General features: G+C 35.6%; 2 protein-coding genes across 5 annotated transcripts; both read right to left on the bottom strand.

The window, feature by feature from the left end:
- Positions 1–175: 175 nt before the first annotated feature.
- LOC105334935 (serine/threonine-protein kinase TNNI3K) lies at positions 176–12,403 on the bottom strand. Of its 2 annotated transcripts, none has more exons than XM_011438560.4 (22): positions 12,333–12,403; positions 11,787–11,907; positions 10,519–10,627; positions 10,184–10,287; positions 9,885–9,982; positions 9,509–9,622; positions 9,286–9,384; positions 8,975–9,116; positions 8,446–8,584; positions 7,089–7,193; positions 6,875–6,969; positions 6,627–6,779; positions 6,134–6,277; positions 5,799–5,949; positions 5,206–5,332; positions 4,960–5,027; positions 4,710–4,867; positions 4,568–4,617; positions 4,321–4,453; positions 4,053–4,162; positions 3,638–3,837; positions 176–3,387 (listed from the first exon to the last, which is right to left on the bottom strand). In XM_011438560.4, the coding sequence occupies exons 2-22, from the start codon at positions 11,824–11,826 to the stop codon at positions 3,228–3,230; spliced, it is 2,499 nt and encodes an 832-aa protein (XP_011436862.3). In that variant the 5' UTR covers positions 11,827–11,907; positions 12,333–12,403; the 3' UTR covers positions 176–3,227. The 2 variants fall into 2 exon arrangements, with proteins under 2 accessions (XP_011436862.3, XP_011436863.3); XM_011438561.4 differs by having other exon boundaries at positions 176–3,384.
- A 2,420-nt stretch (positions 12,404–14,823) lies between these two features.
- LOC105334934 (metal-response element-binding transcription factor 2) lies at positions 14,824–24,050 on the bottom strand. Of its 3 annotated transcripts, none has more exons than XM_034446969.2 (15): positions 23,906–24,050; positions 20,046–20,937; positions 19,839–19,920; positions 19,642–19,734; positions 19,348–19,448; positions 18,828–18,858; positions 18,701–18,741; positions 18,429–18,505; positions 18,193–18,245; positions 17,889–18,000; positions 17,269–17,395; positions 16,722–16,789; positions 16,332–16,502; positions 16,019–16,118; positions 14,824–15,633 (listed from the first exon to the last, which is right to left on the bottom strand). In XM_034446969.2, the coding sequence occupies exons 2-15, from the start codon at positions 20,931–20,933 to the stop codon at positions 15,070–15,072; spliced, it is 2,508 nt and encodes an 835-aa protein (XP_034302860.2). In that variant the 5' UTR covers positions 20,934–20,937; positions 23,906–24,050; the 3' UTR covers positions 14,824–15,069. The 3 variants fall into 3 exon arrangements, with proteins under 3 accessions (XP_034302860.2, XP_034302862.2, XP_034302861.2); XM_034446971.2 differs by having other exon boundaries at positions 20,046–20,997; positions 23,906–24,047; XM_034446970.2 differs by having other exon boundaries at positions 20,046–20,983; positions 23,906–24,047.
- Positions 24,051–25,624: the final 1,574 nt, after the last annotated feature.

The raw sequence follows: 25,624 nt of genomic DNA, 5'->3' as shown, positions 1-25,624 counted from the left end.
GTTTATTCTTTTTAATATCAAATGATGTGTTCAAAATAAATAGATTCAATAAGCCATTTCTCTCTCCCAGGTATTTTTCCTATTGAAATTCACATGTCAGATCTTTAAACACATTTATAACCTGACTAACATAAATGGCAAGTGTGCGTACCAAAAAAAAAAGTCAAGTAGAAAACAAATTCAAAAATATTTGTTTATTGCACTGAGTTTTGGTATTAAATACAACCTGTGTAATCAGAAAATAAATTCTTCCCCATAATACTGATCCATTTCATCTGCATAGACTTAAAAGTGGAGTAGAATTACAAAATACCTGTCTGCATATACACGTGTATCATCATTCAAGAAAAAAGTTTCATAAATTAAAGTTTATACGTTTAGTTCACCATCAATTGATATCTATGTGTGAATGGACGGCATTAAGATTCAAAGTATTCTGAATCTTTTTTAAGCATCATATTCCAAACACAAAACAAAACCATCAATTGATGTAAGTAAAAGCAATAAATATCTTATTAATAAGACTAGTCGGTCATTTATTTAAACAAGAGGCCCATGGGCCACATCGCTCACCTGAGGAACAATAGGTATGATAAAATCAGCTTAATGGAGTCCCTTTTCTAACAGGATGATTTTATAGTCATATCATATGTTGAGTATTGCAGTTCTCAAAAAGATCCTTAACAATAGTTTATATATGGGATATAAACCTACAGCAAACTTTGACCCTTCTTGTGAGGCCAAAGAATTGTCCTGGGGCAAAAGTCTTAACAATTATAAAGAATCATCTGGCTGATTAGTTTCTGAGAAGAAGATTTTTAAAGATTTACCCTATACATTCCTTTGTTAAACTTTGACCCCCCATAGTGGCCCAAACCTACCCCCCAGGGGTCATGATTTTCACAACTTGGAATCTACACTACCTGAGGATGCTTCCACACATGTTTCAGCTTTCCTGGCTGATTAGTTTCTGAGAAGAAGATTTTTAAAGATTTACTCTAGATATTCATATGTTAAATTTCAACCCCCAATTGTGGCCCCACCCTACCCCCGGGGGTCATGATTTTCACAACTTGGAATCTACACTACCTGAGGATGCTTCCACACAAGTGTCAGCTTTGCTGGCTGATTAGTTTCTGAGAAGAAGATTTTTAAAGATTTACCCTATATATTCCTATGTAAAACTTCGACCCCCCACCCCATTGTGGCCCCAACCTATCCCCGGGGGTCATGATTTTCACAACTTATAATCTACACTAACTGAGGATGCTTTCACACAAGTGTCAGCTTTGCTGGCTGATTAGTTTCTGAGAAGATTTTTATAAAGATTTACTCTATATATTCCTATGTAAAACTTCGACCCTTCATTGTGGCCCCATCCTACCCGCGGGGGTCATGATTTTCACAACTTTGAATCTACACTTCTTGAGGATGCTTCCACGCAAGTTTCAGCTTTCCTGGTCTTATGGTTCATGAGAAGAAGATTTTTAAAGATTTACTCTGTATATTCCTATGTAAAATTTCGACCCCCCATTGTGGCCCCACCCTACCCCTGGGGGTCATGATTTTCATAACTTGGAATCTACACTACCTGAGCATGCTTCCACACAAGTTTCAGCTTTCCTGGCTGATTAGTTTCTGAGAAGAAGATTTTTAAAGATTTACTCTATATATTCCTATGTAAAATTTCGACCCCCCATTGTGGCCCCACCCTACCCCCAGGGGTCATGATTTTCACAACTTGGAATCTACACTACCTGAGGATGCTTCCCCACAAGTTTCAGCTTTCCTGGCTGATTAGTGTCTGAGAAGAAGATTTTTAAAGATTTACTCTTTTATATTCCTATGTAAAACTTCGACCCCCCATTATGGCCCCACCCTACCCGCGGGGGTCATGATTTTCACAACTTGGAATCTACACTACCTGAGCATGCTTCCACACAAGTGTCAGCTTTCCTGGCTGATAAGTTTCTGAGAAGAAGATTTTAAAAGATTTACTCTATATATTCCTATGTAAAACTTCGAGCTCCCATTGTGGCCCCAACCTACCCCGGGGGTCATGAAATTCACAACTTTGAATCTACACTTCTTGAGGATGCTTCCACGCAAGTTTCAGCTTTCCTGGCTGATTAGTTTCTGAGAAGAAGATTTTTAAAGATTTACTCTATATATTCCTATGTAAAACTTCAACCCCCCCATTGTGGCCCCAACCTATCCCCGGGGGTCATGATTTTCACAACTTTGAATCTACACTACCTGAGGATGCTTCCACACAAGTGTCAGCTTTCCTGGCTGATTAGTTTCTGAGAAGAAGATTTTTAAAGATTTACTATATATTCCTATGTAAAACTTCGGCCCCCCATTGTGGCCCCACCCTACCCCCGGGGGTCATGATTTTCACAACTTGGAATCTACACTACCTGAGGATGCTTCCACACAAGTTTCAGCTTTCCTGGCATTATGGTTCTTGAGAACAAGATTTTTGAAAATTTCTCGAAATTTTTCATCAATTTTTAATTATCTCCCCTTGAAAACGCGTGTGACCCTTAATTTTCACAACTTTGAATCCCCTTTGCCTAAGGATGATTTGTGCCAAGTTTGGTTGAAATTAGCTCAGTAGTTCTTGAGAAGATGTTGAAAATGTGAAAAGTTTACTGACGGACAGAAGGACGGACAGACAGACGGATGACAGACAAAATGTGATCAGAATAGCTCACTTGAGCTTTCAGCTCAGGTGAGCTAAAAAGGTTGATTAAACACACTCAAAAATTCATAACCATAGAAAAATCCATTTACTATAAATGAAAGATAATCAACCCAAATGACTAGATATGTTGGATAAAGGGACAAACATGTCAGAGTTAAAAACAGAGAAACATGCATAACTGCTGAAAAATCCTGCAGTAAATAATGGCAATTTAACATCAATCCCTGTAGTGTATGAATTTAACCTACTCAGCCACAGCTTTTCCCATTTATGGCAATCACTGATACATGAACAAAAATACATATGTATGCAATAACATGTAAAATGTACAGTACATGTCCCATTTAATCAACCCGTAATAGCACCATCCTTTGTCACACACCCTATGGTCTCCTCCATCTAACTTTTAATAAGCTGAAGGTAAACTTCTGATTGGCTGAAGGTAAATTTCTGATTGGTTGAAGGTAAACTTCTGATTGACTGAAGGTAAACTTCTGACTGGTTCTGGTTGAGTCCTGATTTATGATTGGCTCTGATTGATGGCTGATTCGAGGAGTTTCTTGGTTTGTTCTATGGTGACAGAGATTCCCAGGGTACTCAGCGGGTCAGATACGTAGCCATTTTTGTCAACCTGTGGAAACTGGAGCCTTCGTCTCAGCTCATCAATAGGCACACTACTGCTTATGTAAAAATGTCCAGATTAAGAAAGAATTCCATTAAATGATAAGTTTGATAAGAATGATAAGACCTGCTTTGACTTTACTTTTCTTTCAGAGTGAGACGCTAACAGTCTTATTGTATTCCAATGTTAAACTCATTCTATGGTATCTATGTTTCACAAAATGGCCTCACTGTATTCCATAAAACCTTTTACTGTCAACAATATCTACTCATAATCTCAGAAGCACCAAAATGTATTCAGAGTGATACCTGTTTTTGGAAGCCTCCTGCTCCCAGTGGGTCCTCAGTGCCATCACATTGCCTGCTATGGGGGGTGAGGTCTGTCCATCCTCCTCCCCCTCCTCCTCCTCCTTCATTGAGGGCACAGTACTGTTGTTCAGCAAAGCAGCTACCTGGCTTTGTTTACATTCTTCCAAAATTGGCACAATTTCTTTAAACTCTGGTCGATCCTACGAGAGATATAAGTTTATACTCATTACTGTATAGATACAATGCACATAAAGGCATCTTCAGTCATTTGCTATAGATACAGAAATCTGCATACCACATCCAGGTCAGTGTATGTGTACACAAATAAATGTTGCCATATTATAATTTAGGCAATGAATCAATTACGGGCATGTAAAATACCTGGTAATGAAAGAGGTTTATAAATAGTACTTACATCAGCACTAGCATTCCAGCATCTTTGCAACAAAGCTACAATTGGCTTGGGAAATGTAACAGCTATCGGGGGTCGTGTTGTATGGTAAGCCATCTCTGCAGCTGCTGCAGCTATTGACAGAAATCAGATTCACTAGAGCATTGATTAAGAAGATATAAATGTAGGAAAAAATGTCAAATTTTTTATCAGCAACATACTGAACCTTAATTTATGGATAGATTAACTATGCACAAGTCTGTAATTCAGTTCTCATCTTTTGAGGGTTTACCTGGTTTTAAATGTGCAAAAGGAAGTTCCCCCGACAGCAACTCCCATATACAGAGAGAGAAACTGAATACATCCGCCTTGATGCTGTACTTTGTACACTGGGTAAAAATCTCTGGTGCCATCCATCGCAAATTCTTCAAAGAGAATAAATTTACATTACAGTATATGGTACATACCTAACATTACACAAGACACAAATATTTTTTTTGTTCAAAAGAAAGAAGAAACAACCAAAAAGTAATTCTTACCCCTGGCTGCTTGGTCATATTGTCCTCTTCAGAGAGAAGAAATCGGGATTCTACAAAATACCACAAGTGTATCTATGACATGAAGTATACCAAGACGCCTTGAAATTTCACCTTTTATGATAAAATGATGATTTCAAAGTACCTCCAAAGTCAGCCACCACTGCATGTCCATTCTCATCCAATAAGATGTTGTGACTGTTTAGATCCCGGTGAATGATTGGCTGAGGTAGATTATGCAAATAAGCCATTCCTTTAGCCACATCCGTTGCTACGGTTAATTTGGACTGCAAATCGATGACTCTGAAAAAATTTTCAATATGAAATTACTAAATCATCATATAAAATCTCATTAATATACAAGTGCATTTGATTTACAAGATGAAGATAAATACCTTTTCTGCTCATGAAGAATACTGAAGAGTGATCCTCCAGCTACAAACTGGGTCACAATGGCAAAATTCTGAAATGTTTTATAACTTTTCAATAACATGGATGAATACCCTACCTGGACATACACTGTATATTACAATCAATTTTTAATGTACTAGATGAGCTTAACATACAATTCAGTTTAGTTAATATCAGAAACAAATAACACTTGGTAATCCACCTATAGACTTTCAGACTTTTGCACTCACACTTGGATCATCCAGACTAGCACCGACGAAGCTGATGACATATGAGCTGTTGAGTTTGGAGAGAATGGCGACTTCTCTACAAAACATGTCTACGTCTGACTTACAGCCAAACGAGGAGGCACGGTACCTGTCAAATAGCAAGGGGATATTTAAGTTAAGAGATACGCCAAATTAAAACTCAGGGGTCAACAAACATGTTAATGGAGATGAATAGAAGAAATATTGAATATTTTTAAATGAGAAAAAAAAAATGACAATACATGGTGTTTCCAATATGCTTCAGAGTCCACATACATGTATCTATATTCATTCACAAATCTTACAACTTAATTTAATGCAAGTACATGTACTGTGGAATCATTTAAATTCGTGGGGGCCAATTTTCGTGGACTGTGACTATTATGTTCATTCGCGGGGATGTTATTTCATGGATGCGTCGGTAAATGTTTCAGTAACAAAAATAACTCTTTATAAATTTGTTTTCGTTGAGGATTGAAATTCGTGGGGGAGGGCTTCCCACGAATACCACGAAAATTGAGCCACCATGAATTTTAATGATTCCACAGTATATGGATTAAACTCGTATAGCTTACCTCTTTATGGCCACCGTTTTGCCAAGATATTTCCCTTTATACACTTTGCCGAAGGAACCACTTCCGATGGGCTCTTGAAAATCTAAGTCGGTGATTTGTAGCTGGAAATATCGAGGGAGAGAAGAACGCAACTGCAAGACATCTATCTTTTCTGTGAAAAATAGGAAAAAAAAATTTAAAACTATGATACAAAACACAAAATTTAAAAATACATTGTAATAATGAACTTGATGGTTTGATGCTTTAGTCATAGTACATAGAATCTTCTTTCTACTTGCAATAATCTTCAGCAAAGTCGTAATCAAATAATATTTAAAGTTTGCCATTGGTCATACCTCTAGTCATGCTTTTGAGTTTCCCCAGGGGTGAGGGAACAGATACATATGACCCCTCTCCTCCAGGCTGAGAGTAGTCCCCACATGCTGACTCATCCTGGGGGCGCTTGTGATGCTTCAACAAGGTCACTATGGTATCATGACCTACAAAACAATACAGCACATTTAGCAAGCTTCTTAGTCCCTTTCACTTTTCTTGGTTCAAATTTGAACTGAAAAACAAAAAGCACCATTCTAAAATCAGTTTTTATCATTTCAGTATTTGAATTACTTACAGTCAACTCTCATAAAATACCAACACAACTACATGTATACATAAATCATGAATAAAATTACAAGTAGAGATCTGTTAAACCCATCCAAGAGAGCAGATCATCCCCTGGAGCTAGTGAAGAGGGGTATTTTCATGTTTGCTATAACCTTCTCTTCTATACAACTATTAGTGATGTTCCCTGTATGTACTTATCTGACTGACTGTAGAAGGACTTAATACCTTGTTCATAAGCCCACATCAGTGGGGTCTGTTCCTCTTTCTTGTCCACGCCCCCGCTCATCTCCGCACAGGCCACCAAGTTCATGTCTGCCCCACACTCCAACAGGAACTGCACCACCCGGATGTGTCCGTGGTAGCAGGCACTGTGCAGGGCTGTGTGTGGACAGAGGATGAAGAGTTACATGTTATTCCAGGTAACGAAGACTGATTAAATGAAGACTCTACCATTTACAACACAGAGAGCCTACCTGTGTGACCGTCCTTTCCTTGGTAGTTGATGTTAACATTGGGGTGTTCCAGAAGGTACTTGATTAACTCCAGACTTCTGCCACTGGTACAGGCACTACAAACACACAGATGTGTAGCAGGATTGTTCTGGTTCTAACCAAATTATATATTATACCTGCATATACATCATTCACCTGCATAAAATATGGAGGCATATATCACTGAATCACAAACCTGTGTAGAGGAGTCTCACTGAAGATGTTCTCCTTGGACAAACTTTCACAACCAGTCATAGAAATCAAATGTTTGACAATTTCCACTTTACCACTGTAACAGGCTCTACATCATGTACAAATAAAACAGCATTGTATCACATATACCTGTCTACATGTATTTAAAAAAAAAAGATTGCCAAATATATCACTGGTTATTTAATATTTATCATTACAAAGATGTACAAATGAAAGACATTATCGATATATCACTGGGACATATTAATGTGTCTAAAAAATGACTGCAAAATTGACCACTGGTCATTAAAGGAAGTGAACATGAAAAAATTATCAAGGGCTCAAATTTGTCTGTTTGATGTGTATAATGATATCTGAAAACCGTTTAGACAGAGCTTTCCTCAGTAAAAAGATATACCACTTAGAATAACTAATTCTTGCAATCCATGAGCGCTGCCATATTGTTAAAATCATTACCTCCCTGCTGGGTTATCTCTAAGCATCTAAGAGAGGGCAGCACTGATGCTGCCGTCAGTGAGACACATTGCATTTTTACACACGTTTAGTAATAGAGTTTGAACATTATGTGTGCTACATAAATGAGCACACAAGGTGCATTGCTCAGCATCCTGACTTTTAAAAAGTGTCTTAGTCCTGTTATTTTTCTGAAAGCATAAACAGAACCGGCGTACATATCATCAAGATCTTATGTATAAAAAAAAGAAATCAGAAAAATTTCCAGGGCATTTAAATAAAAAGTAACGGTAAGAAACCCCTCAAAGAAATTGAAATTACAATTTTATATTAATTTAAATTGAAATCTAAAAACATCATTTTATTTATGTAAACACTGACTGCCACATCTCCGTACAAACATCTGGAGTGGGATGGTTTTATATTTCACAAATTAATTTATCTATTCATTTTTTGTACAAATCATAAATAGCTATCTGAGGTTCATTTATAGAAATGTACTAAATCCTTGTCTTCTCATGACAGTACACAAAATTTTTCTTCACATCAAGGCATATTTTTTCTTCCTAACTTTTATCAACTCTGTACATAAACACTGGCCTAGTTCCAACATTGACCCAGTCACCAGCAGCAATGTGGCTTATCTCCGTCAGAGAACAGATGCATGCTGGGGAATAATGAATTACCTCCATAAACCTTTCACTGAGAGTGTTAAATTGATAAAATCTCTTGATAGAAATAAACGAAAAGGTAACAGACCTCATTTTTAAGTTTCAGAAGGTTTTTAAAATCTATTAAGCAACAATTATTTTTTTCATGTTCACTTCCTTTAAATTATTCCTGTAAGTGATACAAGCAATCAGTGGCCGTCACTGTTAGCTACCTACAGATGTAGCGGAGTGTCGCCGTATATGTTACAGACGTGGGGTAGGGCCTGCTTATCTAGGAGATAGCTGAGCACATTCAAATGGCCTGACTTGCAGCAGAAGTGGATGGGGTAGTGTTCTTCATCATCTTTCACATTCACTGAAAACACACATTTTAACAAAATAACACACTATTAACAAGAACCAAAGATGGACAATTTAACAATATAAAACGTAATATTTTATATCCACTTAAGTGTACCGGTATACACAATGTTTATATTTTGAAGTTAAAGGGAATGAAAATCACTTCACTTAAAGTATAAATTAATAATATATATGTTCCCTGTAAGTGTATATTACTGTACTGCCCCAATGTTTCCACACCAAAGATATCTTGAATTTGATCTTGCAACTTATTGAGACAAAATAAGTCATATGTTTTGTTTTTGAAATTCATCACTCTTGTCATCTTGTATTACAGAAATTTATTATTAGTTGCTTTAGTTTTGTTGAGTTTAATATCCATTGGAATCTAAAAATTCCTCACCTTCAGCAGGTTGTTGTGGGGCTTCCACCAGAAGTTTGGTGACCTGCAGGTGCCCCCTGGAACAGGCAAGGTGAAGCGGGCGGTCACCTACTCCCCCTGCTGCATTGACGTCAGCCCTGTGGGACACCAACAAACTCACAACCTGTAAAGGGAACCACCAATGAACAGCCACCAATAAAAGTACCAAATTAAAAATGATTTGCCAAGAGAAAAGAGTAGAAGGAAGACTGTTGGTTCAACATGCTTAATATATTGGGAAGCCTATATTTCCTTAATTGAAACTGTTACACTGATTCAGTTCTGAGACCTACCTTATCATTACCAAAGTTGCAGGCTATATGAAGAGGTGTAAAGTTAACAGCATCCTGCATGTTGATTTTTGCCCCATTATCAATGAGAACTTCTGCAATCTAAAAATATAATATTTGTTCAGATTTTACAGCATTTCTCAACTTAGTTGTACTGAACTGGAAGCTGTAAACTTTTTTCATTGTTAACCACATGATAAAACAGAGAGGTTAACTGCTAACAAACCTCCTGGAATCCACACATGGCAGCTATGTGTAAGGCTGTGAGGCCACTGTTCCCAGCCAGGTTAACGTCCGTGTCCGGACTTTCCAATAGACACTGGACACACTCCGCATCCCCCTGTTCCAGTAGAACAGACATCAACAATATCAGTGATAGATGGAGGCTCCATAAGATATCAATGTCATAGATATGTGTATGAGACTGTGTAAAGATTCTACTGAAAATGTGTCACAAGTACTTCAGATTTAAAATTGTTTATGTTCTTTATATAACAAAGAAAATTTATGACAAAAAGAAACTTTCAAATGATGTTTTGCCAAGAAATGGGTAAAACTGAAACTATTAATTGAGTTGCATTTTGTGGTTTCATTAAACATACCCTATATGCTGCCAAGTGGAGAGCTGTGAATTGTCTTCTACTAAGCACATCTGGTTTGAGTCCTTTTTCTAACAAGAATTTTATCAATGTTCTACTTCCTATAGAACAAGACAAAAATAAACAATCAACGTAGACATGATTTTTAAATACAGATGAAACATATTTATTCAACATCACAGAGCTCATCTTAATTCTATATACCGGTATGCTTTTACTTAAAATCATCCTGAAGCTAATCTCCTAGAAGCTGCATTCTTTTTTTCTGATGTCATAAGTCATAATCTGAGGCCAGCTCTTACCCCCATAAATGCCGACAATATGTAGTAACGTCAGGCCTCCATCAGTCTTCTCATGCTTGTTCTTCTCTGTGATCAACTCCACAACTTCATTGTATTCTCCTTTCCTGGATTCATCAAAAAGATATTACCATAAATCTCTATCTTAATGTTTACCATTTCCAGAGTCAAAACAATCTTATAAATGCACATACCACAGTAATTCTTATAAGATTATAGCAGAATATATGATTAAAAAAATAAAGATGCAGTTAATTCTGCGCTATGTATATTAATGCCATTCTCTACTGCATGTGTCTACAACTACTGACCCATACACATCTGCTACAATTACTGACCCACACACAAGCTGAATTTCTGTCCAATCCTTCTCAATGGGACGAAGATCTTCTATAGCTCTAGACCGGAAAAGTGAATAACTCTCACTGATCTTCTTCTTAAGCTCATCTGTAAATCAAACAGAGATATCTATCTTCCAGTAGATAGATCTTCAAGAGTGATGTTCAACAAACAAATCAATATAAATACAGGAGATTTCACTAGTACTGCTATGGCATTAACTACTACTTTTTCCTACTTTATAGGTCTAACCTAGAGGGTAAATAATTTTGATTTATTCAATTATAACAGGTCTAGGCAACCTCCGTTTTTGGAGGATAGCTCAATTTCAAGATGGCTGCTGATTTTTACCATATATGGAAAGTCACTTTGCATTGTGGGTGAAATTATCCTCCATTTTTGGAGGATAGCATGGGTATATTTCAAAGGCTTCGTGCATATCTTTAATGAGAAAATGCAAGCACCAGACCATATGGGAATTAAAGTTAAGGGAATAAACTAATGATTGTATGCGGCGATTTGAAATTCTATGTATAGTATTTTCACAATATGCTTTGAAAGTGTGTACTTTCTGTGTTCAGTTTTACAAATGACATAGACTATTTACATGTTTCATTTAATCAAAATCACAAAATAGTGATGTTTATTACTCATTTAAACATTAATGAGTTCATTCACGTTTAGAAACACACAATAGATATCTTGATCTGCTATATTGTACATGTACAAAGTAAATATTTGCATATACCTTAGGAACTTTGTAGCTCTTATTCTAATTAATTCACATGTTATTAAGTATCATTTAAATTTAATCCCTTCACACAAAAAGACATTGTTAAATTTTATTAATCAAAATGATGCCATTTATAGATATTAATTATCCAGAATATTGAAAAAAAATGTGAGAGTCTTCACATAAGATATTTTTCTTTAAAATCAGCCCTGCAATTATTTAAACTTAAATATTTATTAAATATTATCAATAATTATAATTATTAATAGCTAAATAAGGTGATATTTTTATAGTATAATAATTATATTTTATTCATAGTTAACTCCCTTTGTAAAAACAGAGTTAATTGCCCTTCATCTGAAAAGATCCACCAGGGGGCGCATACATCTATCCTCCAAAAACGGAGGATAAAATCTATCCTCCAAAAACGGAGGTTGCCTAGACCTGTATAAAGGCTTGTTTCATAAGCCAACAGACCAGAGTTCACCTGGCCATAGAGGCTAGTCTGGATTATCCTGACAAAGTGGTACCTACCAGCACAAGACACGGTTGGTCTTGATTTAAAGTTGCCCATGGTTTGTGATCATTGTCTATGCTGATTTCATGCCTGGAGTTGATACACTCTTGTTGTTGACAATCTTGTATCACATGTTGTCTATAAAGTATTAAACGTATGGTCACATAAAACTAGACAAATCTTCATCAGATGTTCATAATTTGTATAAACAGAGACATAAATAACATTTATGTCTCTGGAAAGAATGAAAGGGATATACTAATCTAAAGACTCAAAATTCGGCTGTGTTATTTGAACAGACGCTTGCCTCTGGGAAATTCGTACAACCTAGCTGAATTTACAGGTATTAGATTATTATTAGTATAAGGATAGATGCTGTAATTTTGTCTTGCCGTAACGTTACTTATATATCTGCTTCTGTCAGGTAAATGGTTTACAATCTCTAATGACTGAGAAATATACTTCCCGAGATTCTACCTGAAGATGAAATTAACTTGGGCTCTCGAGATATTGTTTTGGCATCAAAAGAGTAAAAAGAGTAATGAATATTTGACAGAGCTTACCTTTGAATCATCATAGGTTAACAACTTCTTCATCAATTTGATCAAAATAGTTTGACAAGAACTTCGAATATCAAACCCGATGCATAAGAAATGAGGTGAAATTGATTGAACCCGACCGTATTTCAAAAAATACTCTTGCGATCATTATAAAATTGGGAGAAAGTTGGGTTACATTATAAACTACCTATTACTTATTTTATGATTCATTGTTCTATTCTGTTAAAATAAATTTATATAAATACATATATATATTTATCATTTTTTAATGCTTTTGCGGCGTGTTATAAAGATGTAAGGAGCATTGAGATAAACTTTGTTTTTATCAAGAAAAAGTCTTTACAAAGTGTTTCATTTTCTGTAACATCCTAAATATCAGGTAGGTGGGCGGGATTGAAGACGAAAATATATTTACATGTAGTTCCAGGCGTCTCCGATATCTGACACATTGTTGTTTGAAATTAATAAAGATTTTTGTCGGTGATATTTGTTATCAGGATCATAATTTTTTAGAACCCGATACAGTGCATTTTTTATTTAGACTCGTCAGACTTACCAGAGACATAAATAACATTAATATTATTTATGTCTCTGGACTTACTTTTCCTACACTATTTTATTTTCCAGTTTTGTACATCAGTTACTAAAAGCAAATAAACTTCTAAAACAGAGAATTGTACAAATAAATGAGAATTTCTAACATAAAATAAATTGAACGCATCAATAATGTAGCAAAGATGCATGCAGCCACATTAAAAATAAAGAAAATATAGAAGATACTAGTAATATATTATATCGACATGAATTTCATTTATTTAGTGAGTCCAGAGACATAAATAACATTAACGTTATTTACATTGTGTATTTCTCCGGTAAGTCGATAAAGCGCGTTACATTCTTTTTCCATTTCAATTTATTATGTATTTGGGAATTAGAATGTCCGTAAGAAATCTGGACCCGAATATTCTCTCTTTCAATACACAAATGATGTTCGTCATTATTAAAATTGATAGACGTTAAATTAAGCAGACAGCGCCTTTTATACAGCAGCTGTGGGGTCCTTCTGGAGGAATAAGTCACTTCACTCGATCGCTGTCGTCCCTGTCCCTTTGATACCAAGATGAAGTCACACGGTCCATTAAGTCCATCAAAATCTTATCACTACACCAACATGTTGTGTACATCGTTAGTCAAATTAGCTTTTCTCCAATACAGATAGATGTAATAACACGGTCGACATCTATCCACGGGTCCCTTTTTAAAAAGTTTTGCATCAACATGACGAAGCTCTGGTGTCTAAAGCTTTTCCTCCTGGTATTATTTTTTTAATGTATCAAATCAGATCAAAATGAGCTTAGCTTCACATTCTAATTAGAGTTATACAAACGACACAATATTTCTTGTGTTTCAGCTGACGTTGGAGTTGAAACAAGTCGCCGGTGAGGTAAGAAAACCTTTTTAATTTCGAATTACACGTACATTCTGTAATACTGCTTCCACTGAAAAGATTTGTCACCGCTGCTGCAAATCAGTTTTTTCCATTAATTATTCAATTTTGTAGTAAACGCAGCACGTTCTTATATCGTTTATTTAATTAAATAGAAACAATTTTCATTTTTTTTCTGAAAACGAATAGATTGTTTCCATTTTCTGCATCAATTTTACTTTATTTGTACGCTAAGCATCGTCTCAAGCCACGGTGTGTCCACATATCTCTCCTAGAGGATAGTACTTGTATATTGGCCGTGGTTTGCGACGATTCAGATATACACCGGGTTGCTACTCCCAAGTCTCAAAATTTAGTCTTGCATTGCATCATCAAATGATTATTGATACATATCTACTTCAAAAATATGACACGTTTATCAACAGACAGCGGTAATCAAACCAGTGGGGGACAAGATCTGTACCCCCGTATTACCGGAGCTGGCGGTCGAGGGTCCATGTGAGAGGAAGCAGTGTAACAGTAACAGGGATTGTAGGAGGGGGCGGGTCTGCTGCCTGACCAGGAACCAGCGCTGTCGCCGCTGTCTGCACCCCGACCGCCAGGGAGGGGCATCACGGGAGAGGGGATTCCAGTTCAGGCTGACACCCTGAATGACTGACCAACCAGGGTACAAGTCAATACAGCACTTAATGTGGGTGTCCACTATTTACTGATAGAAAGCTTGAATAAACTTCCATGTGTCCATTAATGCCATGTTTCTTTAATTTCTGGTATTATTTAACATGATGTTTGGTAATTAAATGTTGAACTGGTAAATTAATAGTTGAACTGAATGAATTCCAAGTGAACTTGCAGATTAAAGAAAATAACCCTTTCTGTCTTTTAAGACATCAGCTATGCATTATTTTTAATAACATGTTCCAAGTTTCCTTGATGCTAGTTTTAAGCATAAACTCCTCTCTTCCTGGAGTAAATCTACACTTTGAAGTTGTAGGTCTATTTGCCAAATCATTCCAATTCATATTTCCTACACACACAACATAACAATTATTAATCCTAAATTCATTTAATTTTCCATCAAAGCTTGTGTATAAAATTTAAAGAGCATAATAATGAAATTCATGTACATAACTGTGGATATGATTAAAATATGAAATATTTCATGCAGCGATACTCATTAAAACTGAATACCCCTATCTAAAAGAAATTAAAAATTCTCTAATAGTAAGTAAAACAGCTTTTGAATGAAGTAAAATAGGATACAATAAGGATACAACTATGATAAGACAATGGTCACTTTGTATGAAGCCCCTCCCATTTAACTAAATACTGAATACAACCACCAACAGTCCGTTTACCCCCAACAAAATACTTCTCCCCCTTTTTCATTTTTTCTACAGTATCAAAACATAGACTCATGTCCGTTTTAACGCTGTCAGATTGTTCTAGTAATTCCTCCACGTAATTCTTTTCCGCCTCCTGTGACACGGTCACTCGCCTCCTCTTTGATGTTAACACGGCCGATTCATCCAGATGTTTCCGCTTACGTGATTTCTTTTCCTCTGGCGCCTCAGGACTGGCTACGCTGGTCTCCTCTTGAGAAGAATCCTCTGTAGGGATATTGAGTTCTGTTGTGTAGAACAAGTACTTCTGTAGATCATGTTTCCTCCTGGCCAGGGCTTTCTGGTGATTCTGTTCACACTCCGTCAGAAATGGATGGTTGTATCCATCGTAATCTTCCGGCACTGGAATCAGAGATGATAGGGTCCCAGAGTGTTTGCGACTTTTTACCGAGTAGTTCTTTCCTGTGTAACCCTTGTACTCCTGATTAGCACTGTAAGGATTGACCTCCACATTCTGAAAACAGAGATAATTCTATAACAACACACTGTGAACCTGGCCTCTATTGATTATAATGACCTAAACTATAATTTTTGTAGTTTATACTGATCTAGAATTCATATCTTAAAACACACTTTGTCGGGAGTTTTGCAAAGCCTATCTAAGTGTAAGGACAATTTGACCTCTGGTTGGACCAATGAAAATCAGAGTGTGTAAAGTGTGGAATTAAAACCAGGGCATCAAAAATCAAGTTCAATATTTTAAGGCTGAGTAAAGGAATAATGTTAGCTATTTCTTCAGACCTAAAATTGATTGTAACATTGAGACACATGATCCTAGAGAGGTACAACAATGGCACAAAATTGCAATGAAAGCTTTGTTTGCTTTACATTTCTCTCACCTTTGTAATGGCCAGTGACAAATTCTTTCTTGATTTCAAGGCAATGCTGTCATGAATTTCAAGCATACCGCCTCTATAATTCAGAGGTACTGGAGATTTGCTGTAAACATGACCCAAAAATATGTTAAAAACAGAACCATATGTACATGTATTCCACTACTACTGTAAACCTAAATATATAAGCCTCATCTTAAATTTGCTATTGATCTGTTAAAAATTAATCTGTGAACATTCTTAATAGTTGGAACGAACAATTTTCATACATCTCGTAAATAAATCTGTAATTTATAAACCAGTATCAAGTATTTCTCACCAGATAATGGGGATGAACTTCTTGACCTTCTTGTTGCCGGTCAGCTGAAGGTTCTGTAGGACCTCGTCCGTGACCTGTCCCTCCAGGGGGAGGATAAGGGTCGGGACTGAGGGCGGGGCCCGCAACTTCAGCGTGTACATCGAGTTCCGTCGATTCTCTCCACAACCAAAGCTGTTGAATAAACACTATGATAATGTATTACCATAGGCTGCTCTTACATGAAAAATTTTATACTTTAGATTAGTATATCCATTTTATGATAATTGTCTTGGATCTTAAACATGGTATGTGCATAAATACTGAATCAATACACTGCATGCAGAAGTAAGTTTAATATAAAAAATAAAATGTGAATCAGTGATGGAAACCTTCAAACAAATATTTATGTACCGTTTATGTTCCTCTTTTAGAGATTTCTTCACTCTTTCAATCCTTTCATGGTCTGGTACACTTTCAAACTATAATAAAGTATGGCCATGTACATGTACATATCTATCAACTGGAATTATCTTAAATCTTTATGTGATGTTAAAACCATCATCAACCATTTGTTGAAGATATTTCATTTTGCAAATAATTTAAAAAATTTATAACCTATTATAGTAAAATTTGACTGAAGCACATTTTTAAGGACAAGTTGTGACAGGCATTGACATATTAAACAGAATGATAAGAGCTATATATCATCTTTATCCTAGTAATACAGAAAGAACTCGGACTAACAGGACTGTATATCATCTTTACCCAACTGATGCATAGAAATCTACTACTTTGATCAGGCCTGTGACGTTAACCTAAAAAGTTAACTAAACTTGATCAGACCTGTATATCGTATTAATCCTAATGATACAGAGAGAACTCAGACTTAATTGGACCTGAATATCATCTTAATTCTAATGATACAGAGAGAACTCGGACTTGACCGGGTCTGTACTACCTGTGAGAGCTGGAGTTTCTCCCAGTTCACTGTGATGAACTCCACAATGTCTTCTGAACTGTAGTATTTCTTCTTGGTTTTCAGCTGGATGGTCAGATTGAAGAGAGCAAGGTGTGTTAGGTCGGCCCTGTAAACAAAACAATGCAAAGTGTGTTAGGTCGGCCCTGTAAACAAAACAATGCAAGGTGTGTTAGGTCAGCCCTGTAAACAAAACAATGCATGTCACAATCCCAGATTGGAGCATTGAATTGAAATCATCTAATTGAAACATTGGAATTAAAGTAAACTGAGCATTGCATTTACTTTCCACTTTAATAGAAAAACAATCAGGCCATCCAAAAATAAAAATAAAAATTTGTTTGGAATTGCTGTCTGAAGGTTTCTAGACCAAGAAAGGAAGTAAGGATTTTTTTTTTTTCAAACTTGAAGTTAAAACTAATTAAAATTGGTAAAAAATAACAATCTCCGAATAAAAAAAGGTTATCTATTTTTGCTAATAAAATTTTATCAGCGGGGGGCATTTCAATGAGGTGGGAGGCAATTCCAAACAAACAATTTTATTTTGGCCCTATGTCCAAAATGAATGGTTGCTGTTTTATATGTGACTGAGGATTCCATACCAAGTCATCTCTAGTCGCTTGATGTACTCTGGTCCCTTGTTACAGTGTGAGCACACAAACAGGTAGAATCTGTCCCCAAATACCAGGGGGTACTCCAAGCACTGGATGCAGGCTGGGGTGTAAAAATTCAAGTTTATTCAGAAATTGCTATCAGCTACTTTTAAAAGCGTATAGTTTAATTCATTCTTAAAACAAAATCAAAAATCACTCTTAATCATTATATACACTTGCATAAGCCAAACTGAAACAACTATAGCTTTAGAATATGCACATTAAGCCCAGTAATTGACCAGAACTGCTTTACCTTCATGAAACCACTGTCTGCATCTACAGCACTGTAACATCTTCTTGTGCCAGCTGTGCGAAGAGATGTTTAAAATTCTACTCAATGCATCAAGACTTTATACTTAAGGTATATCAATTATTATAAAAAATACACTTGGGGCATCAAGATGTCTTGTGTATTGTCCTAAAAATACCACTTGATTTTATTATGTAGATATCTAGAGGGCTGTCAGTGTACGGTAATCATTGACTTACTCGCCCGGTCCCCCACAGTAACAGTAGCACTGCTCCACATTGACCTTATGTTGCACATCCCAGGTCAAGGTCTCAAGCTATCAAAATATTCAGAACTTGTTATATATTTTTCCTGAAGTACAATCAAAATCTTACAAAATATATTAATCATTCATTTATATGTAAATATTTTTAAAGTAACAACCAAATGATTAAAAATTATGTTTCAAACACAATCATTTCAGGGCAATGTATGATGATTTGGATTTTTATTATGCTTAATAGAGTCTCACCTTGTATGGGAAAGTCTGCTTCATCTGCTGTAATGCTGTGGCTATCAAGTAAATCACAACATGTCATTGATTGAACTATTTTCCCATAATAATTAATTGAACTGATGAAATGCAAGATCTGTCTTACCATCTGGGCCACTTTTCAATGCTCCACCCTCCTGAAAGAGTAAGAAAACTTTAGAGTTGTTGGCATAAAAATGACTTATTTTATTATATTGCAATAATCATATTTATTAGTGAGAGTTTCACAATTTTTCTTTGCTTTTTTCAGACTAGAAAATAAATTTTAAAGTCATAATTATAATGAAAACCCATGTACTGTGATTCTGACATCATTTTGTACAATTCAATATGTATGTTTACACACCAAGAAACAAAGGAATGTACATTTTGTGCATGTCATGTTGTGGGAAAATAATTTGGCAGCAAACATGTATTAAACAAGAAAAATATTAGACTTTATAATGATCTGTTTAAAATATAGTGCAACCTTTACAGCTGTAGCAAGTATACACTGTTACCTTTACATGTATGTCACATATTCAGTGTTACCTTTACAGCTGTGGTAACTATTACAGGTGGTTTACCTTTACAGTACACTGAATGGATTACCTTTGAAGTTGTAGTAAATATTACAGGTGGTTTACCTTTACAGCTGTAGCAAATATACAGAGTCTGCAGCACCACTCTACGTCAGGGGCCAGCACGTCATCACCGATAGTGGGGTTGTGGCAGGCCTGATGATAACCTAAAACAGTACACCGCACAGCTGTAGCCATGATTCAGATAAAAAAAAAAAAGGTCCACTTTAAACAATCTGTTTAGGTCCCAAATTTTCAATTCAACAATACTCGAACCTTCTACTTATATTTTCTTTTCTCAAAAGAAGATAACTTTCAACAAATAAATCCTGTTTATTTATGAACAGTTATGGCAGCTACCTAGACCACAATTGTCACACAGGACAATTTCGTTTGGCTTCTCTGATTGGTCAGTTTGGCACACACAGCAACTAATTTCATCGTCTTTGGCACCTATAATGTACATACACATACACTGAAGTGGTCTTTTACATAAATATATTTTTACATTCTGATTTGCAAGATAACTAAATGTTGAATATTTTGGAGAACCATACCTTTCTGCAGATCTTTAAACAGAATCCAATATTCTGACTGATCTTCAAACCGAACAAAACACCTGGATTTGTTCTTTTCAATCTGTGACACAAAAAAACAAAATGTACACACAAAATCAATCATTGGGACATTTGCTATAACAGACAATTTTTTCAATCCACTTTTCTATCTATATAATACAAACACAAAGATCATATCCCACTTACTTTTTGTACAGAACCCAAATAAAAAAGGCCATCGTTCCACCTTGCTAACACATCCTGTCCTATCCCAAAGCTGTAGCGAGAGTCCTCGCCATCAGTCGCCCCTGAATCCTGTTTGACACGTTGATTCTCCGACTTTATTCGTTTTGAATGTTTTGTTTTAGTTAATTTCTTTGGCACGTTTTTGCTTCCGAATGGCCGTCCTAGTTTCCTCCTCTTTGGTGCTACATATTCTTCCTCTGTTTCAACCGAATGATTAATTTCTTCAGGTTCAACAGCCATAGGTGCTTGACCATCCTCTGAAATCAAGGATGGGTTACTATTACCCATCATTGCCAAATCATGAAGATCATTTGAATCCTTTGTACCCCGATTTTCTGAGCCTTTTCCACAATTTGATCGTCTTGTTTTTTTTAATGAAGTGGTTTCTTCTTTCCACGAAACCACTGTTACAGTAGGCTTGTGATGGGATGCACCAAGATATTTATTTCTACGATGTGGAGAATCTTTAATAATGTCTCGGAAAGGTATATTCTCTTTGCAAAACTTGATATTGTTATTTTCTAGAAACTTGGAGTCTGTTCTTTTGCACCTTGTAAATGTAGCATTTTCAGAGGAGTCCAAATACTCTGGTGAAGTCATATTCTTCTTCAGGAAGCTATTAAAACTTTCTTCAAATGAACTTGCATCAGCAAGTAATGAAGAGCATCCGGTCCCTGTATGAGAAATGGTCTGAGCAGGACTGCCTTCCTCTTTGTTGAACACTTTGGGGGAGAGTTTTGGCATGACTGGGGGAGGGCTTATGTTGGCCAGGTCATTACTGTTGCTGAGAGTAGGTGAATCAATATCACTGGTCGAATCTTCTTGGTAAAGTGTCCTTGTTTTTGCCATCAGTCTTTGATTAGAGGGAAAATTTCAAATTAAGGTGATGTTCATTTAGTCTAGAAATAAAATACTGAAAAATATTCCTTGTAAAAACATTAATACACCTTGAACTTAGAATTTCGAACAAATGTTAGAAATGGTTATTTAGTTACATCAACTTTTACAAGCATTTATCTCAGTGATTGGGAAGGCCAAAAATGTCAATGGGGCTATGGCCCCACAGTTATTAATCTTAATGGGCCATTTTCATAATGAAAGGGCCATCTATTTATTCATTGGGGCCATTTTATAAAATTGAAATTATCAAGGACCAACCTAGAGCAAAACAACTTCTAAAAAATTTAAAAACTTAACCAATTGGTTAAATTTCATTTATTTGATGTGTTTATACATTTCACTGATGCAATTTTTGTAATGTTGTTTGCTAAATGATAAATAAAATAAGTCTCTGTACTTCTGTGTTTTTTGGAGGTATTAGTCAAACCCTTTGACCCAATTATTACCATTATACTGTAGAGAAACTTTAAAGAAAACTGTAGGGAAACAGTTTTTCTTATTATTTAAACATTAATTTTGCGAATTATTAACTAATTACAAGTTACAACTAATTGTAGTATCGACACTTAAATAAACATCAGTTGTAATTTTCCATGCACAGTGTGGTAACATCACCTGTATCTTAACCCCTACAGTAACAATAAGCATGGTAAGACACTTAGACAGTCGTGAGTTTTAATAATCACAACAGGGATTAATTGAGGCTGTGAAAACGTCTTTTCAATTAGATAATCATCATTTAACTGCATTTGGGGTTAGTTTACATTATTGAGATCTCAGAATACTGGGCGACTTCAACTTCTCTTTTGGAGGAAATTCTGGAATGATCTACCACGCATAAATGAGTGGAAACGTTTTTATTGGTTGTTTATTTCTGTTTTATCAAACACAACCAATGAAATTGATTTTTGAAAACGAATGTATTAAAAGACGATTAGGTAAGTCATACAGAGTAAATTTCCAGCGGACATCACTAAACCTTTTATTACCGATGAGAAATTTGAATGCGCACTTCCGTGCTTAGAGTAACTGATTTAATGCGCCATTTTTCTCTTAAATGCGATTATGGTGCGTGGCGCAGGTCCTTCCCAATCACTGTTATCTTTATTAAAGAGGCTTAAAGCTTCTGCGGTTATATAACCATAGGAGAAAAGAAATTAATGACTTTTTTCTAGGGCAAATTTTATCAAAACTAGATGTGGTATAGCACTAAGCAGTGTTTTTTTTCTTCTTTTTTTTTTTTTATATATCATTAATGAATTTTAAATATAGCATTCAATTTTGTACTTATTCATATTATCCCAAGTTATGGCACAGATTGAACAACATTTATAATTATCTCCACAAAATCAAATATCATGTTTTGATTATTACCATAAATTAGAAGACGCACAGATAACCCAATTAAACCGCAATAAGTTACTCAAGTCCAAACAATGGAGATTTATAATGGGATAATCTGACGTCTTTTGTCATTCAGGACTAGACAGCTAGATGTATTTTGGTATCATGTCATCATACATATAAACATACATATTGTACATACTATGTTTTAATATTAAAGATTATATTTCATAAACAATGGTGTTTGAAACCATAAATATGAAACCATGATAACCCCATCTGTGCTAGCCAATGGTTTTCGGTCCACTTTGCTCCCCATTAACCCTTGGCGGATTTCATTACGAAAACTCGGTGATGTGGTTGCGCTATCTAGCGAGCAACTTGAGTTGCGCCCCTTGCATATTTACATTTTAATCGGATTAAACAACGGGTTATATACATACTACAGCATTATACAACTTAAAAACATGTTGACTACCGAATATCAGAACATAATTAACAACTTTATTAAATACGAATTAAGTTATAACCTTGGGAAAGCAAGGAATGTTTTATTCAAAGTGTTTTGTAAGGACCTGTACTGGGAGTGAAAAAGTCGCTGATTTATATGAAAGCTTTCATGCCACAAAACCATGTATGATTGTCGTGAATATTGCGGACCAATGAAATTAAATAAAACACAGCTCATTGAACCCTTTAAAAAGCAATAACCATAAGCAGGAACGTATATACTAACGGGATAGGCAACTTCTACATTTGCCATGTTTACTTCCCATGCTATCACGCGAGCCTTGGCAAGTTTGTAGAACTACATGTTTGTTCATTCCCAATAAAACATACAGGTTTTTAAAGCGATCTGGTTAGACCATCGTTGGGGAGGCACTGTACTCGAGTTCTTGTGTCTCAACTTGTTGAAAGCACCGAATGTTTTATCAAAGATCACACTTGTGTTTTCTTTTAAAGTTTATATATACCAGCACTGCGATTGGATCAGCTACTCGCAGCTGCAGCCAATCATAAAACGGGGCTTGTCACCGAGTTTTCATAATGAAATCCGCCAAGGGTTTATGGGGAGCGAAGTGGACCGAAAACCCTTGGCTAGCGAAGATGCTTTTTGTAGATGGATCGCAGAAGAGAATTACTTCATATCTACTTCGCTGCTTTTCCTCTCAAAGTGAAAGTGCAGTTTATGAAAAAGGTCATACTACATGTAATTTGGAGCTAGATATCTCGTGTTATGGTATTAACATTATTAATTCAAACTTTAATTACAGAAAAAGGAGCTTGTTGCTAAAAGGTCTGAAAGGCCACTCTGATAAAATCGAGTCGGGTGAGCAACGTTGTCCTTTGCCTTTTCACTTTTTAAATAAGTCAAAGCTTAAACAGCGACCTATTTAACGAGACAATGACAGAGATTGTGATTGTTAAACAAGTTTACCAAAATTTGGCAACATTTATGTGACCACGCTCTCGGTCGTGGGCGGGATAGATCTAAAGCTTTAGCCATTTGATAGATTACAGTAGTTCTGCATATTCTTAAATAAAAACATCAAGTCATCATATCTGAGTATACTCACGGTTTACAACTTTTCGGGCCTAGATACAGAGTTGAGTGTTTCTTTAACTATTTTTAAACGTCGTTACATAGTAAACATTTCTCCCGCCATCGGTCCAGGGTGCGCATTGATTAGGGTTGGACTAATAAACGCATGTGCGAGATAACTTATCAGAAAATCATAGTTTGTATCGATTGGCACAAAAAGTATACAAAATGATAAATTAAGTAAAAACAATTTTTTTTAAAGTTCCTCAAATGAATGACATAGATTATATTTACTCTGATTGAAAACATATTTTTTAAATGGTTAATCGAAAACGCTAAAATTAGAAGTAAGATATTTATAAAATAGGAAAAAAGATGAGCATCTATTGACATTTAAATAATTCATCTAGGCAAAATTTTAAAATGATAAATTTATCAGGTTGTTTTCAAATAAATCTAGAATATTTGAAATATATGTCCAACGCGGGTTTTATACATATTTTTGGGAAAGAGGTAAGTCGTACAAGGATACCCCCCCCCCCCCCGAAAAAAACCCAAACAAAAGAACTAAACGTTCAAAAGAATGATAAAAAGGTGTAGTGTTAACGTAATTATCTCGTAAAGTTCACCAAATTATAGTGTGATTTCTCTCGGGGGGGGGGGGGGGGTCGTTTAGTCCCTGAAAGTTCTACTTTGCGGGTTTTTTTTTTCAAATTTGTAAACAAATTTTCTTAATTTGTTTAAATGCTTCCAGAAAAGGAGATGGGCTATCACCTCGATCGTAAATTCGATGCAATCTAAAATATTGCGAGAAAAAAAGGGGGGGGGGCGAAAAAATTCGCGACGAGAAAAATTCGATCAAATGAGCCCCGTGTATAAGAATAAATGCTTTACCAAGAATATTTTTAATAAACTTAGAGTTAATTTTTTGGAACAGTATAAGCAAGGTTGTCTTATTCCTTATTCTGTTCTTAATTTTAATCCTTATTACATCCTTAATAAGATCAGTAATATTTGGCATAATCGCTCCGAGAATGCAGTTAATAATTTAAAAAATAAGATAAACTGCAATTATTTAATATCTGGAAACATACTTTTTTCCATGTTAGCTGATTTAGCACGGCCTGGGCGCTTTCCATAGCTTTAAAATTAAAATAAAAAGATAAAACACAAACAATGTGTAACAACAATTAAAAGTTAGGGGTATTTCTCTGATCAAGAAGGCAGCGTCTATCATTTATAAAAAATGTTCTATGTGTATCAGTTACAACTGCTGAGTTCACCAAGGACCAGGTGGTACTTTCACAAAAGCCTTCGTTGTTTCTTTTTTCAAACTTTTGTGTAGATGAGCATGGACTCCACACATTTTTAACCCCACCCCCAACCCCAAGCACACACACACGCCATTTATAAAAGATGTACGCTTACTTGGAAAATTTATTTTTAAAATTGGTAAAAGAACCTGCATAGATGTATAGAGATCTGAAAACGCATCAAAAGCTTCTGTCTTGCAGATCGGGATAGACTAAAATAAAAATTTACAAAATATCTTTGTTTGAGGAATGGCTGTAAATTAATCAGTTAAAAAAAATTTAAAAGTTTAATGGGATGATGTAAATGAAGTTTAAAAAAAAAGATAAACACGCCAGCTTCAGGTAATATGTAATAATTGTAATGAACGGGTGTTTTTTTTCATACTACATCGTTGAAATAAGTTTAATGTAGAGAAATCCCATGCGTTTCCAAAAAGTTA

The sequence above is a fragment of the Magallana gigas genome, chromosome 2, assembly GCF_963853765.1.
Source record: "Magallana gigas chromosome 2, xbMagGiga1.1, whole genome shotgun sequence".
NCBI lineage: Eukaryota > Metazoa > Mollusca > Bivalvia > Ostreida > Ostreidae > Magallana > Magallana gigas.
Note: the sequence above shows the minus strand (reverse complement) of the source record. Positions and strands in the feature narration are given on the sequence as shown.